The sequence below is a fragment of the Gopherus evgoodei genome, chromosome 6 (assembly GCF_007399415.2).
Source record: "Gopherus evgoodei ecotype Sinaloan lineage chromosome 6, rGopEvg1_v1.p, whole genome shotgun sequence".
In the NCBI taxonomy this organism is placed as follows: domain Eukaryota; kingdom Metazoa; phylum Chordata; order Testudines; family Testudinidae; genus Gopherus; species Gopherus evgoodei.
The window spans coordinates 68,482,566-68,497,068 of NC_044327.1; the positions used below are offsets into that span (position 1 = coordinate 68,482,566).

General features: G+C 39.1%; 1 protein-coding gene across 6 annotated transcripts in view; it reads left to right on the forward strand.

Moving 5' to 3' along the window:
- FBXL17 (F-box and leucine rich repeat protein 17) overlaps positions 1 to 14,503 on the forward strand; it is a 486,275-nt gene that overhangs the window by 334,406 nt on the left and 137,366 nt on the right. For 5 of the 6 annotated variants that reach the window (XR_004000843.1, XM_030565826.1, XM_030565825.1 and 2 more), the window contains one exon: positions 5,299 to 5,375. The exons of the other annotated variant lie outside the window; for it this stretch is intronic. Coding sequence is in view for 4 of the 5 variants with exons in the window: in XM_030565826.1 (XP_030421686.1) it covers positions 5,299 to 5,375 (77 nt within the window). In the remaining variant the exon portion in view is untranslated. Of the gene's footprint in view, positions 1 to 5,298; positions 5,376 to 14,503 lie in introns of those variants that run through there. 6 annotated transcript variants of the gene reach the window in all.

Below are 14,503 nucleotides of genomic sequence, written 5' to 3' on the forward strand. Positions count from 1 at the left end.
AATAGACAACATATCAAAATGTTCCTGTTAATTAAAAGGGCTATTCAGCTTTTAATGATATCTAATTTGCAGATGTATGGTAGACTGCAAGTAGTTCTTGTTAAAATGTATCTAGTCTCAGTTTGTAGGAGGATCATTTTCTTTTTATTCAGATTACGGATGTGTGCAGTAAAACAGTATTATCATGGAATACAATACAAAGTTTTATATTTATTTCTCTTAAAACTCAATCACTTTTGTGCTACCTCACAAAGGCAACAAATTCCTCTCCCAAAATGAAGTCCTCCAAAAATGTAAATGCATTTCATAAACCTTATAGAATAAGAAGGTTTAACTGTTTATGTAGTTTCTGATTTGTATAAAAGTAACCCGATGAACTTGCATGGTTCAAAGAATCAATAATGTGAAAAGAGTTGGTCTCAGTCCAGTTCCCAGAATGAAAATCACCACCACCGTTGATGCTAATAGGTGCCCTTGTTGGCAGTCTCAGTAGACAAGACAAGAACTGGAATGGACATGGAGACTGTATTATCCTCTCTCCCCTAGAATTTTTACTTAAAGTCAAAGTTGAGATGCCATGGTAAGAAAGTTTTCAGTCTTTCTACCTTTGTGTTCTCTGCTCTCTGGCTGAAAAGAGGACTTCACTCTCCAGTACTGCCACTCTAATAGCTTTCCACATACTATGTTCACCCAATTTTAGAAAGGAAAATAGAAAAATTATTAAAAATGTGACTTGGTGCATGATGTAAACATGGTGAAGGAAATCAAGGTCAAAGCGACCTCCACAGGCAGTTAAAAAAAGTAGGTTTTGGTTCAGGATTTGAGGAGAGGGAAGGGGACAGACAACACTGAAAGTATGTGATGCTGTTATCACTGTAAATTCTAACAGCTATTCTGATTTTAAGAAATCAAATTGTCAGCATCAACAGTAAAATCAGGTTGGGGAATATTCTGCTGCTCCCGCTGCTGCTGTGTGGAGTGTGTTCCTGAGGGTATAAATGTATTTCCCCCTAAAGATTATGAAAATTCAAGAATACATATTTTCACTTTAAAGTTAGCAAATATTTTTATCCTGAGTAATGCAGCTGGATTGACTTGGGAGCTGTAGCAGTCTATTGGGTCAATGACCTGCAAATTAAAGAGGACCCATTCTGGCTCTAAAGGAATCGTTACAATCCATCTTGCTAAAAATCCTCTTTTAAAAATGTGTCTGTGTAGAAAGTTACCCACTCAGCGGGCTATCACAGCTAGTCTAATGAGCAATGAATATGTTTTAAAATTAGCAGGACAAAAATACATTTTATGGTACTTCATTACGTGATTGATACTGTGTAAATAATACAGTTGTAACCATAACATATATAGAGAGAGTAATCCAGATTTAGTTATAATTAAATTATAAAGGAGTTGAACCTTGCAGAGGGAATTAAAACCAGTAGTAAAAGGTTCTATAACCATATAAATAAGAAGAAAACAAAGAAAGAAGTGGGACCGCTACACACTGAGGATGGAAAGGAGGTTAAGGATAACCTAGGCATGGCCCAATATCTAAATAAGTACTGTGCCTCAGTCTTTAATAAGGCTAATGGGGAGCTTAGGGGTAATGGAAGGATGACAAAAGGGAATGAGGATATGGAGGTGGATATTACCACATCTGAGGTAGAAGGCATACTTGAACAGCTTAATGGGACAAAATCGGAGGGCCCGGACAATCTTCATTCGAGAATATTAAAGGAACTGGGGCATGAAATTGCAAGCCCGTTAGCGAGAATTTTTAATGAATCAGTAAACTCAGGGGTTGTACCGTACGACTGGAGAATTGCTAACATAGTTCCTATCTTTAAGAAAGGGAGAAAGAGTGATCTGAGTCACTATAGGCCTGTTAGTTTGACATCTGTAGTATGTAAGGTCTTGGAAAAAATTTTGAAGGAGAAAGTAGTTAAGGACATTGAGGTCAATGGTAATTGGGACAAAGTACAACATGGTTTTACTAAAGGTAGATCATGCCAAACCAACCTGATCTCCTTCTTTGAGAAGGTGACAGACTATTTAGACAAAGGAAATGCGGTAGACCTAATTTACCTCGATTTCAGTAAGGCATTTGACACGGTTCCACATGTAGAATTATTAGTCAAATTGGAAAAGATGGGGATCAATATGAGAATTGAAAGGTGGATAAGGAACTGGTTAAAGGGAAGACTACAACGGGTCGTACTGAAGGGTGAACTGTCAGGCTGGAAGGAGGTTACTAGTGGAGTTCCTCAAGGATCGGTTCTGGGACCAATCTTATTTAACCTTTTTATTACTGACCTTGGCACAAAAAGCGGGAATGTGCTAATAAAGTTCGCGGATGACACAAAGCTGGGGGGTATTGCTAACACGGAGAAGGACCGGGATATCATACAGGAAGATCTGAACAACCTTTTAAACTGGAGTAATAGTAATAGGATGAAAGTTAATAGTGAAAAGTGCAAGGTCATGCACTTAGGGATTAATAATAAGAACTTTAGATATACATTGGGGACGCATTAATTGGAAGCAACTGAGGAGGAGAAGGACCTTGGGGTATTGGTAAATCACAGGATGACTATGAGCCGCCAATGTGATATGGCCGTTAAAAAAGCTAATGCGGTTTTACAATGCATCAGGCGAGGTATTTCCAGCAAAGATAAGGAGGTGTTAGTACTGTTATATAAGGCACTGGTGAGACCCCACCTGGAATACTGTGTGCAGTTCTGGTCTCCCATGTTTAAGAAGGATGAATTCAAACTGGAACAGGTTCAGAGACGGGCTACTAGGATGATCCGAGGAATGGAATCCGAGGAATGGAGTCTCATATGAAAGGAGACTCAAAGAGCTTGGCTTGTTTAGTCTAGCCAAAAGAAGGCTGAGGGGGGATGTGCTTGCTCTTTTTAAATATATCAGAGGTATTAATATTAGGGAGGGAGAGGAATTATTTAAGCTTAGTACCAATGTAGATACAAGAATGAATGGGTATAAACTGGACACTAGGAAGTTTAGACTCGAAATTAGACGAAGGTTTCTAACAATTAGAGGAGTGAAGTTCTGGAACAGCCTTCCAAGGGGAGTAGTGGGGGCAAAAGACATATCTGGCTTTAAGATTAAGCTTGATAAGTTTATGGAAGGGATGGTATAATGGGAGAGCCTAATTTTGGCAACTGATCTTTGATTATCAGCAGATAAGTATGCCCAGTTGTCGGTGATGGGATGTTGGATGGGATGGGATCTGAGTTACTGCAGAGAATTCTTTTCTGAGTGCTGGCTGGTGAGTCTTGCCCACATGCTCAGGGTTTAGCTGATCGCCATATTTGGGGTCGGGAGGGAATTTTCCTCTGGGGCAGATTGGCAGAGGCCCTTGAGGTTTTTCGCCTTCCCCTGCAGTGTGGGGCATGGGTCACTTGCTGGTGGATTCTCTGTGGCTTGAGGTCTTCAAACCACAATTTGAAGACTTCAGTAACTCAGGCATAGGTTAGGGGTTTGTTATAGAACTGGATGGGTAGGGTTCTGTGGCCTGCTTTGTGCAGGGGATCAGACTAGATGGGTCCCTTCTGACCCTAGAATCTATGAATCTATGAAACATATATTTTACAACATATTTAGTTCTTGTTTTCCTTTTTTTTTTTGTACTTACAGGTTAAAGATTGAGAGAAGTCATAGATAAAGAGCTGTTTAATTATATAGTTGTGACAGACCAAACAGAAATGTAGAAATTCAAACCTCATTCTCATAAATTAGACCTTCTATAGCAACATATTGGAACACAAATGGTACATGCTATTTCATGACCTGATGAATGCTGATCTCTGCAATAATCACTGTAGAAACATAAAACCGCATTTCAGCCCGAAATTTATAATGGCCGGTATAATCTATGTCGCTATTGTAATGTAGCTTACACTTTTTGTCTGCAAAATCTCTCAAAGCTTAAACATTGCATGAAGCAGATCTTGTATCCGATATTTGCACTGAATTTTACAACAGAAACCAAACATTTCTGTAACATTTTCTTTTTTTCCAAATAACCTCTAAGTGATATCGTATATTGAAACTGCAGTAATGTATATTTTGAAACCGGTTGTCACAGTCCCACCAGGCTGTTGAGTTTGGGTCCACACAAGTCAGACCATGTGTACTTTTAACCTTACCTTGGTCTGTCTCTTTCTTTGGCCTCTCTTTCACACTTCCTAGGCACAGACACTGTTATCCCTTCATGGAAGTGGGACCTCATGGCCCAGCTGCCCTAGGCTCTCAGGATAGTGTTGACCTCTCTGCCACAAAACATCCCAGTTCCTTAAGTGCACCCTTTCCCAAAGCTCCAACCCTATAGGCACTCTGGTTTACCATTTACTTCTCTAGGGACATATGATAGTTGAAGCACATGCCAAAATTCCAAAACCAATTGCCCTTGATTTAGACAACACAAGAAATATACAGATCCAGTCAAAATAATAACACCTAGACACATATCCCTGCCTCAGTTTCCTCACCACCCTCAAGCGTTCTTTTGGCTTATGTTAGAGTCCTCTATGGTGCCCAGGATCCTTCCTTTCTCCCATCCCTGCAAATGGCTTCTCCTCCAAAACATGGAGCCTTCTCTTACTCCTATATCCAGCTTTCTGCTTCTGGTCTCATCTACATCTTTCCAGTCCCCTTGTCAACCCTCTGATCAGGTGATCATAGGTCCCTATATAGTGATCCATTGCTTTGTTACTGGTACACTGGTTCTTCTGTGCAGCCAACTCTTTGTCCAACTGTGCTTCCATGTAAACAGAAGACGATAAGGGTTTAATGATTCTCCATTGTTAGCACTGTATCGCTGCCCCTCGGAATTCCAGTTCAACATAGAGGTAAAAAGACAACAGAGAAGGCAGACAAGCCCTATGTTCAAAAAGGGGTTTGTAGTTTGACAAAAAAATATACAGAGAGCACATAATCTCTAATTGGAATCAATAAATTGTACATGAACACATTCCCCAAATTGTCATACTAGTGATATGAAAATATTCAACATAACTTAATGTTTTGCCTGTCCAGAGCTTTTTGGGACATGAGAATCTTAGTAGTCAAAAATGTGTCTAATTTTTTAGCATTTGAGTTTAAAAGGTGTGGCTATAATAAATTCTATTGAAAGAGTTCTAGGGAAGGTCACAAAAAGAAGAAAGTTTTGTATAATACATTCAGAATTTCCTTGTGGTGTTACCATTGTGGATGAGTCCTTATTGATTTAATATGAAATGAATTCTTGCAACTGTGAATCTTATTTTGTATGTATTCCAGATGTGTGGAGGTCATTGCTAAAGAAGGACAGAACCTGAAAGAGCTATATTTGGTATCCTGTAAGATTACCGACTATGGTATGTAAAATGGCTATTGTTTTTCACCCTTTGTCAGGACTGATCTACTGAAACTTTACATGGAGATGTAAAAAGTGAAAATTACCTTGTGATACTTGTAAAAATGTTGTTGTGACACTCAGGACCGGCGCTAGGGGTTTGAGTGCCCTAGGCGCACGGCCATTTCGCTGCCCTGCGCCCTGGTCCCCCGGCTCCGCAGTCCTGCCTGCGGACGGTTGACTGCTCCCGTGGCTCCGGTGGAGTGCCGTAGTCGTGCCTGTGGGAGGTCCACCACAGCAGCGCGAGCAGCCGACCGTCCACAGGCATGACTGCTGCAGCTCCACCGGAGCCGCGGACCCTCCGCAGGCACCACTGCGGCAGCTCCACCGGAGCCGCCTGCCTCCCCCTCCGGCAAAATGCCGCCCACTAATAATGCTGGCGCCCTAGGCGATTGCCTAAGCCGCCTAAATGCAAGCGTCGGCCCTGGTGACACTAGACAGAAGATTTAGAACGAAGAAGCTAGAGGACAGGCACTCTGTTAGATTTCAGAGAGCTGCAGATTTATCCTTCATATAAAATTGACTGAAAAATGTTGATTGATCTCTGTGATGAGAGTTAGAGTGTTGATCGATAAACACTCAGATTTGAATTAATTTGCCTCCTGCTCTTCCTTCTTTCTTTACCCTTAGTTTAAATGGAGATTTGCAGTGTCTAGTAGATATCTAGTCTTTTTAATGAACTCAGACTGGTTCTTCCTTTCAAATCTTGCACTGTTCTGGGATCTGAGAGTTGAAATCAGAGATTATTTTGGCTCAGAAAAGAGGCAGGGCCATGCAATGCTAAATCACATCCACTGCACACCTAGCATGAGAACAGTGGCTTGGTGCAGGGGAAACAGTGACCCTGCGTTTTGGGAGAAGAATCTCCTCAGGATGCAAAATGACAGTGAAGTCACTTTATGGCTACTGCTGCAGTTTCGGGGTTGTAGTAGCCTCTGCTCTGTTTGAAACCCCTCCCTCCCTTCATGTAGTTGCAGATCTGCTAGCCATGCCATATCCTCAAACCTTTTTTCTGTATCTGCCTGGAAGCAATTCCTATAGAGGAATTCCTATATTCATGGCATCCTGCCACTCATCCCAACCTAGTGAACTCACATCACCCTCTAAGGACCTTCTTTGGATGAAGGGGCTGACAAGGGAGCAGTATGACCAAACTAGTGAGGTAGTGGGGAAAGGAAGGCAGGTGAATGTATTGGATTGGATTTGAATGGAAAGTGAGAGGAAGTGGTTATGAATAAATGAGACATGGGAAGAGTATTGGGTGGGAGGATGGGTAGGAGGATAGGAGAGTATCTGCATAGGTTTGATTGGTTAGATACCATAATTATCCAAACTGCACTATTCCATTAAATATTTTAAGGTTTGTCCATCCCAAATTTATAAGATTCTGTAGTCATTTTACATCATCTGTGTTCTTGACCTTGTAGTTGTTGAGGCTTTTCAAACAACTTTTGCAAGTGCTACTAATACTAGATTCTGAGGCTGATACTACTAATAAATTCATTGCCTCAGTAATAGTATTAGTAAATTGTTCAGTATGGTAACTGTGGCACTGAACAATTTTTAACATTATTATTGAATTAGTATATTATCAGTATTCGCTCAAACGTAACCCTCATCACCACTAAGTAAATAAATGTTATGTCAGCCCCCCCCAGCTCCATTCTTCTTGTGTTTTGTGTTAAAAATCATGAGTGATGAGTGCTGTAGCAAAGCAGTGCTCATAAGCACCACTTAGCCATTGTGAGCAACTCAGGAACTCTTACTTAAGTGGGGAAGGAAGGTGCCACTCTCCTTGCAAAGCTCCTGAGGTCCTTCAGGAGAAGGGAGCCTCTCACCAGCAGAGCTCAGTACTGTAGTGCCACAGTAGGATATGGGAGGAAAGAGAACCAGCCAACCCTTCCCCCTGAACACATCCTGCTACATTTGGCAAGTAGGAGAAATCTGCTAGTGATTACTAGAATGATCTGTTGTGGTCTCATTTAAGAAATTTCCCAATAGTCTTATTATGCTATTGATTTCACTATGCATAAGTGTTCAGGCCACACCAAATGGCAGATGCTTCTCTCTTAGTGGAAGCATATTATTCTATAAATTTGCAGGATAGGTGTCAGGCAAAATGGAGATTGAGTAATGTCTTAGCCAAATTTTTAGTATCGTATTACGCTGACCAAAGTTCTGGGAGGGAATGACTGTATGTGAACATCCATTCTTGCTTAATCTACCTGGTAGTCTATTGAGGATATTAGCATATGCACTAGGTTCATGTAGGTTTGGTAGATTCAACACACAATTAATGCCTGCTTTTTATATTTAAAATTTGACTATTTGCTAATTGTGACTATACAGATTTCCATATATATTTAGCAAGACACCTGAGAAACACTGTTTTCCCAACTAATTTTGAAGATAAAACCAGAATTTTTAGAAAAGACTAAGGAAATTATGCACCCATATTCCATTCAGATTCATTGGAATTCAGATGCATAAATCCCTTAATCTCCCTTGAAACTCCCAGCCCAGGTTTCTTGATACATTAGCAATTAGCTTAGTGGAATTGTGACTGCTGGTGTCAAGAACCTAATTGTCTCAAGGTTCAGTTAGCAAAAATGCAAATTCCATAGCTAAACAAAATATTATTGTTATTAGAACAACTTGTTTTAAGCACACCTTAATTTGAGACATCAAACAAGAAAGAGAGATTAGTGCTAATTGTGATTGTTGACCCATAACTAATACCTAATATAGGGACAGATGTATGAAATAATTACATGTACTCTAAGAAAGCTAGACTATGAAATGTGAGATTTAGCAGTTTTTGTTGTCCTGATTTCACTTTGACAATAAGATGTTGTGAGAAAATAAAAGAAGCAATATTGAAAATTTAATACTATTTAATTATTATTTGAAAAATATTACTAAATATAGTGCACTGAAATATTTGCCTTCATATTGAACGTTAGAAGTCTATTAAAATTCTCTCTACTGTAACATACGGTCATAGGCAACATTAGTTTATCTGACACATTGCCACCATGGAATTTAATTTGGTGGAATAAAGTACAGAACAATGAGATTAAAAAAATTACTGTAGTGGAGGGCATCAGACTCTCTTGGGCTGTGTTTGGACACCAACAAATCTCCAAAACCTGTTTTAGTAGATTTTCTGTTCTCAGTACAGCCACACAGGACTTTTTTTTTTTAACGTTTAATTATATTAAACAAAAAGAAAAACAAAAAAAGGAAACCAAGATGGATTTGAAATAGGCAGCAGATGCCAAGAGTTGTTAACTGCAAAGAAAAAGGAAATATATTGTTGCTTATTCCACTGCTACAGTTAAGAGTGTGTCAGCACTTCTATTATAAACTTCTCACAAGTATATAGCTCAGCTGTAAAATTTTTCCCGATGTTAACACTTGCCATATAAAGTCTCAACCTTGTAATAAATTTATTTGCAATAAATGTATTTGTGTGTGATTTTATATATATGCATTCATACACACACAAATACATTTATTTTATTTTAAGGATGTGTGTGTGTGTGTGTATGAATATGTATAATTGAAAACACAGCCAAAATTATTTGGATTTTATAAAAACATACATGTCTGGTTTTAAAAAGAAAATCATTTTGGCTGTTTTTCAGTTTTACTCTGTATGCTAAAAATGAAGTGTTTTGGTTTGATGTTTCTCTGTCCTTTTTTGACCAAAAAAGGCTTCACTTAGGGATTCTTTTGTTTGTTTTGAAATGCTTATTGAAAATTAGTTCTTGAGATTTAAAACTTCTCTTCCATTCAGTATTAAAATCTAGGGATGTTAACTTATTTCATAATGTTTTTATCTTTATATACATATTAATATAATGCCACATCATAAGACAAATCATTAGGATACTAAATAAGGATTTAAATAAGTACTGTTTTAAATATTTGGCTAGGCATACAATTACTTGACAGAGTTACTAGAGAAGCTGTCTGCAACATACGTGAATGAACCACTATGATCTCTATGGTAAACACCTGTATGAAGTCAAAGCTGACATTATTTCCTCATGCCATTTTACCTTTTTAAAAACAATTATGAATTAAGCATGGACTGTCAGAGTTATCTATGAATTTCTGCCTTTTGTTGATTTGTGTCTCAGCCTTAACTTTATTTAAACTTAGAGGGTTTGTATTTAATCTTTTACTAAGAACTAGTAAGAAAGTTGGACTTCCTAGCTGTGGGGAGACTGTGTCTCAAATGGATTAGGTTGATGTGAAGATGTATAGCTGTGAGAGAAAGCAGCAATCACATAAACAATTGTGTAACTGTCTTTTCAATTTTCCACTCTAATTCTGTAGTTTACTGATTTCCTGGGTGTTGAGAATTATTTCTAAGGAATACTTCCAGGAGTAAAATATTACTTATAAGGTTAATGATGGTGCATAGTGTTGGTACAGAGAAAAACACAAAGGTGTGATTTGTGTTTAGAAATTAAAAGATTTGATGAAACAAGCTGGTGTGAAAGGAGGAGGGTTTCATGATCTCACAACTGTGCTATCCAGGCAGTTACTAAGAAAGCTTGGTTTTCTCAGCTATGGGAAAAGATAATCTTGGGTTATAGAGTCAGTCTCTCTTGCTTTCACCAGAAAATTCAATCCTGGTCTTGAGAAACCTTTTTGGAATAAGTTTTGTGAAAACCAATAACTTTTTTATGAAAAGCTGTGGTTTTGATGACTTGGCATTTTCTGACCAAAAAAAAAAAGTTTCATCCAAAAAAATGCCTGAACAACTCTAACCATTATACCTGTATACTTATTGTCACTTGTACACTGCAAAAGATACAACTGAGCTGAAGTGCTTGTCTTGTTTCATTTTGATTCTCTAATAGTTCTGGACTTGGCAAAAATTAAAGAATTCCTCACTTCTAGCTGTTAATTGCACAGGACTTCTCAGGCACAGTGAACGCTAGTGTAATGTTCTGTTGATCCCTTAAGATTCTGAACACTCATAAGCTCAGGAATTCCAGATTTCTGGCCTTTTTGTTCTCTAGCTAGTCGCTAGTGCATATAATAATGAGGGTCCTTCCTCCCTTATGTCAATTCTTCCCCTCACATCCTCCAATACATGTACTGCTCCTGAGGACTTTTATATTTGAGTGGCAGGGAAGAGAAGTTTCATTCAAGTATTTCATAGATGTAGGCTCTATTTACAAATACCGGTGCTCCATTATCACAAGATAAATCATTATTTCAAGTAGCTTTTGTCTTCCTAATTAGAAAGAAAAAATGTAAAAGAAAAAGATTTTGTCTTCCTAATTTAAAAGAAAAAATGAAGTATAATTAAGGTTAAAATACAAGTGCTGATGAAAAAATGTAAAGTTAGAATAATATCATTATAGATTCAATATATATGTCATTGGTATTAAAGGAATTTGCATATAAATTCTGCCTAAAGGATTAAATGTCCCTCTTTGTTAAAAAAGTGCCTAAAGCAGTAAGTGTGCATGTATCCTTTCTCACAGATCGAATATTGCCTGAGTAAACTTGATTTAAATATTAAGAAATTGTCACAGGGCAGTTTGCCTCTGTGATTAAAAATAGGTCCAGCTCTCCTGTGCTAGGGCAGGTGCTCCCAGTTGAGCTAGGGAAGGGCTGCCTCTGGATCATAAAGGGTCAGAGGGATTGCTGCAAGGGCAGAGCTAGAAGGGTAACTGCAGAGTGAAGCTTCAGGGGGAGAGGGTCTCCTGCACGGGGAAGCTAATGATCCAACCAGCTGACCAAATTCGCTGATGAATCCTGGTCATGTGCCATCTAAGGCATGTTGCACATATGCTAATAAGTGGTCCCTAAAGAAGGATGTTGGGTTGTGGAAGAAGACCCAACACCTCAATACCTGTTGGGAAAGGGCACACAATTTTGGTCAATATAGATAAACTCCCAACAGATGTGGCCCGAAAAAGGAAAATCAGTAGAAAATATATTTGCAAGTCAAAAAGATTTCCTCTTCATGTATTACAGATTATGCAAGCTCTCCCTCAGTTTCTGTCATTTTAAATACATATGGCTTTTACTGCTTCTCTCAAAATAATGCTAAATTGCTGCATTGTTTCCCTTGTTTGTTTTCTTCTCAAAACTGGTCTTTCCCTATTTCTGTTTTCCTTACCAGTTATACACACACTTTTCTCCTCTGTTTCTTTCCTCCTTTTTATGGCCTAGACTGGGAAACAATAAAAAGAGAGTTCTGCTCTCATAAAATTAAACATGTGAATAAACCTTTGCAAGATCAGGGCCTATATTTTCATCTTCAGTGTTATTTTCTCTTTGTTTCTGTAATTTTTTTAATTCTGAAATTTGTTGTTTTCCAAGGAGTCTTTCTTTTCAAAAATCAAGTATCAGAGGGGTAGCCGTGTTAGTCTGGATCTGTAAAAGCAGCAAAGAGTCCTGTGGCACCTTACAGACTAACAGAAGTTTTGGAGCATGAGCTTTCGTGGGTGGGTATTCACCCACGGAAGCTCATGCTCCAAAACGTCTGTTAGTCTATAAGGTGCCACAGGACTCTGTCTTTTCAAAAAAGTACTTTGTGTCTATATTCTTCTTTTGTTCTTCTGTTACTTGGGAACTCAAAAGTCGGCACCTACTGAAGACACAAATAAATGAACTGTAGGTATCTCTGATGTTCTGTAGAGAGCCCATTACTTTTTGTTATTTTGCCTTGATGATTTGCAAATTTTACTACAGTGATCTGTAAACTACAGAGAGAGTTGTATAATCTTATACTCATTAATGATACTTCCCTTGGAAAAATAAATATAGCAGCTAACAAGTTAAAAAAAATACTACAATGTTCTCTCTTTTAAAACATGGGTGGGCAAACTTTTTGGCCTGAGGGCCACATCTGGGTATGGAAATTGTATAGCAGGCCATGAATGCTCACAAAATTGGGGGTTGGGGTGTGGGAGGAGGTGAGGGTTCTGGCTGGAGGTGTGGGATCTGGGGTGGAGCCAGAAATGATGAGTTCAGGGTGCGGGAGGGGACTCTGGGCTAGAGCAGGAGGTTGAGGTGCGGGGGGTGGGGTGCAGCTCCAGCTAGGGTTGCAGACTCTGGGGTGGGGCTGAGGATGAGGGGTTGGAGGTGCAGGAGGGTGCTCCAGGCTGGAACTGAAGGATTCGGAGGGTGGGAGGGGGATCAGGGCTAGGGCTGGGGGTTGGGGCATGGGAGTGGGTCAGGGGTCCGGGCGCTGGGTGATGTGTACCTCACGCAGCTCCCGGAAGCAGCTGCATGTCCCCCCTCTGGCTCCTACATGGAGGAGTCACCAGGCAGCTCTGCACGCTGCCCCATCCACAGGCACCGTCCCTGCAGCTCCCATTGGCCATGGTTCCCAGCCAATGGGAGCTGCGAAGGTGGCGATTGGGGTGGGGCGTGCTGAGCCCTCTGGCTTCCACTGTGTGTATTGGCCAGAGGGAGGACATGCTGCTGCTTCCAGGAGCCACGCGTAGCCACAGCACACGCAGAGTGGGGCAAGCCCTGACTCTGCTCCCTGGTGGGAGTTTGAGGGCCAGATTGAAACATCTGAAAGTCCGGATGCGGCCCCCGGGCTGTAGTTTGTCCACCCCTGTTTTAGAATCATGTAAGAACTGAAATCTTCCTTCCGTCCAATGAGAGTGTGGAAATCTAGAGAATTAACAGCATACTTCAGAACCTTTTAAGTTCCCCTTAACTTGAAACTAGAAAAATTCATTATACATTATATACCTTAGCTAGGTCATTTATATATATGTAATGTATTTTTATGTAGTCTGAGTACAATCTTGCAAACATTTATGAACATGAAGCCAATAGGTCTATTCATGTGAGGAAAGTTAAACATATGCACGAGTGTCAATGTTTGCAGAATCAGAGATCTAATTTGTAATGCTCCTTGTTTTTAGCATTAGTACTCAAGCAGTGGATTGATATTTATTCACCTAAGTAGAGTTTCATTATTAATCATTTTTTTTAAAAAGTTGAATTAAAACTTTGTCAACACTAATCTTAACAGCTGAAGCAACAACAAAACCAAAACAAATCTTTTCAACAGACTGGCAGTCTCATATGTAATTCATAACTATCAACAGTCTGTTTTCTCCACTTAACTTTTAAGAATACTCTTAATGTGATGAGAATTCTGTGAAGTTTTCTTTAAAAGTTGGTTTACAATTCCATTGTACATCTTGAAGCCCCATACAGTGAGATAAATTACAGCAATAACATATTTTTCAAACACTATATAGTTGCAAATCCTTTATCTTGCAGTACATAATGAAGGATTTTCTCCTTGAGCAATGAAGTAAACTGAATTTTTAAGGTTTTTTTTTGTCTTGCTAGCTGGTGAACTGCACCCCTTAGTCTGCACCATCCCAAAACACTGTACAATATAATGGCCAGTTAGAGGAACCTGATGTAGAAGCACTTTGGGATCAGTATGCACAGAGCAGTAGTCTCCCACCTGTGATTTGCATTCCATTTCTTCTGAGGTGGTCATTCTAAATGCAAAAGACTGTTATCCTGTATTTTCCTTCCAGTTCCTCTCTGTAAGAGACATCCACAGATATTGAGGCTTGCATTTAAATTCTTCTAAAAGGAACTTTCACAGTGTTTAAGGGTTTGTTGTGCTGAATGGATGGGAAAGTAGACGCAATTGGAAATGGACATGATAGCAAAATAAATTAAAAGAAAAAAATGCACAAAATTACTGAGTAGTTTCACAGTTAGCCTTCTAAGGATACAATATTTGTCATTCTGGGCAATGGAATATGTTACAGCTTTCTGAATGTGCATCATTTTTGACTACTAAAAGGACAATATTATTCTCATCTAATAAAAAAAATGGCAGTGACCTGATTCTGTTCAGTACTATATGTGATCACAAATATATTTTCGGAGTCCCATCTTTTCATTTACTGTATTAGGACATAATAATTTAAAACTAAACTTTAGTTTGACCCAGAATGTGAGTTCTGTTTTCATGTGATCTTTCAATACATTTTGCAGTTTTATGTGACCTTTTAAAAATAATGTAAAGCTTTCTTTCTTCAGTTAACATGTTAACACCTAGATTGCGTATAG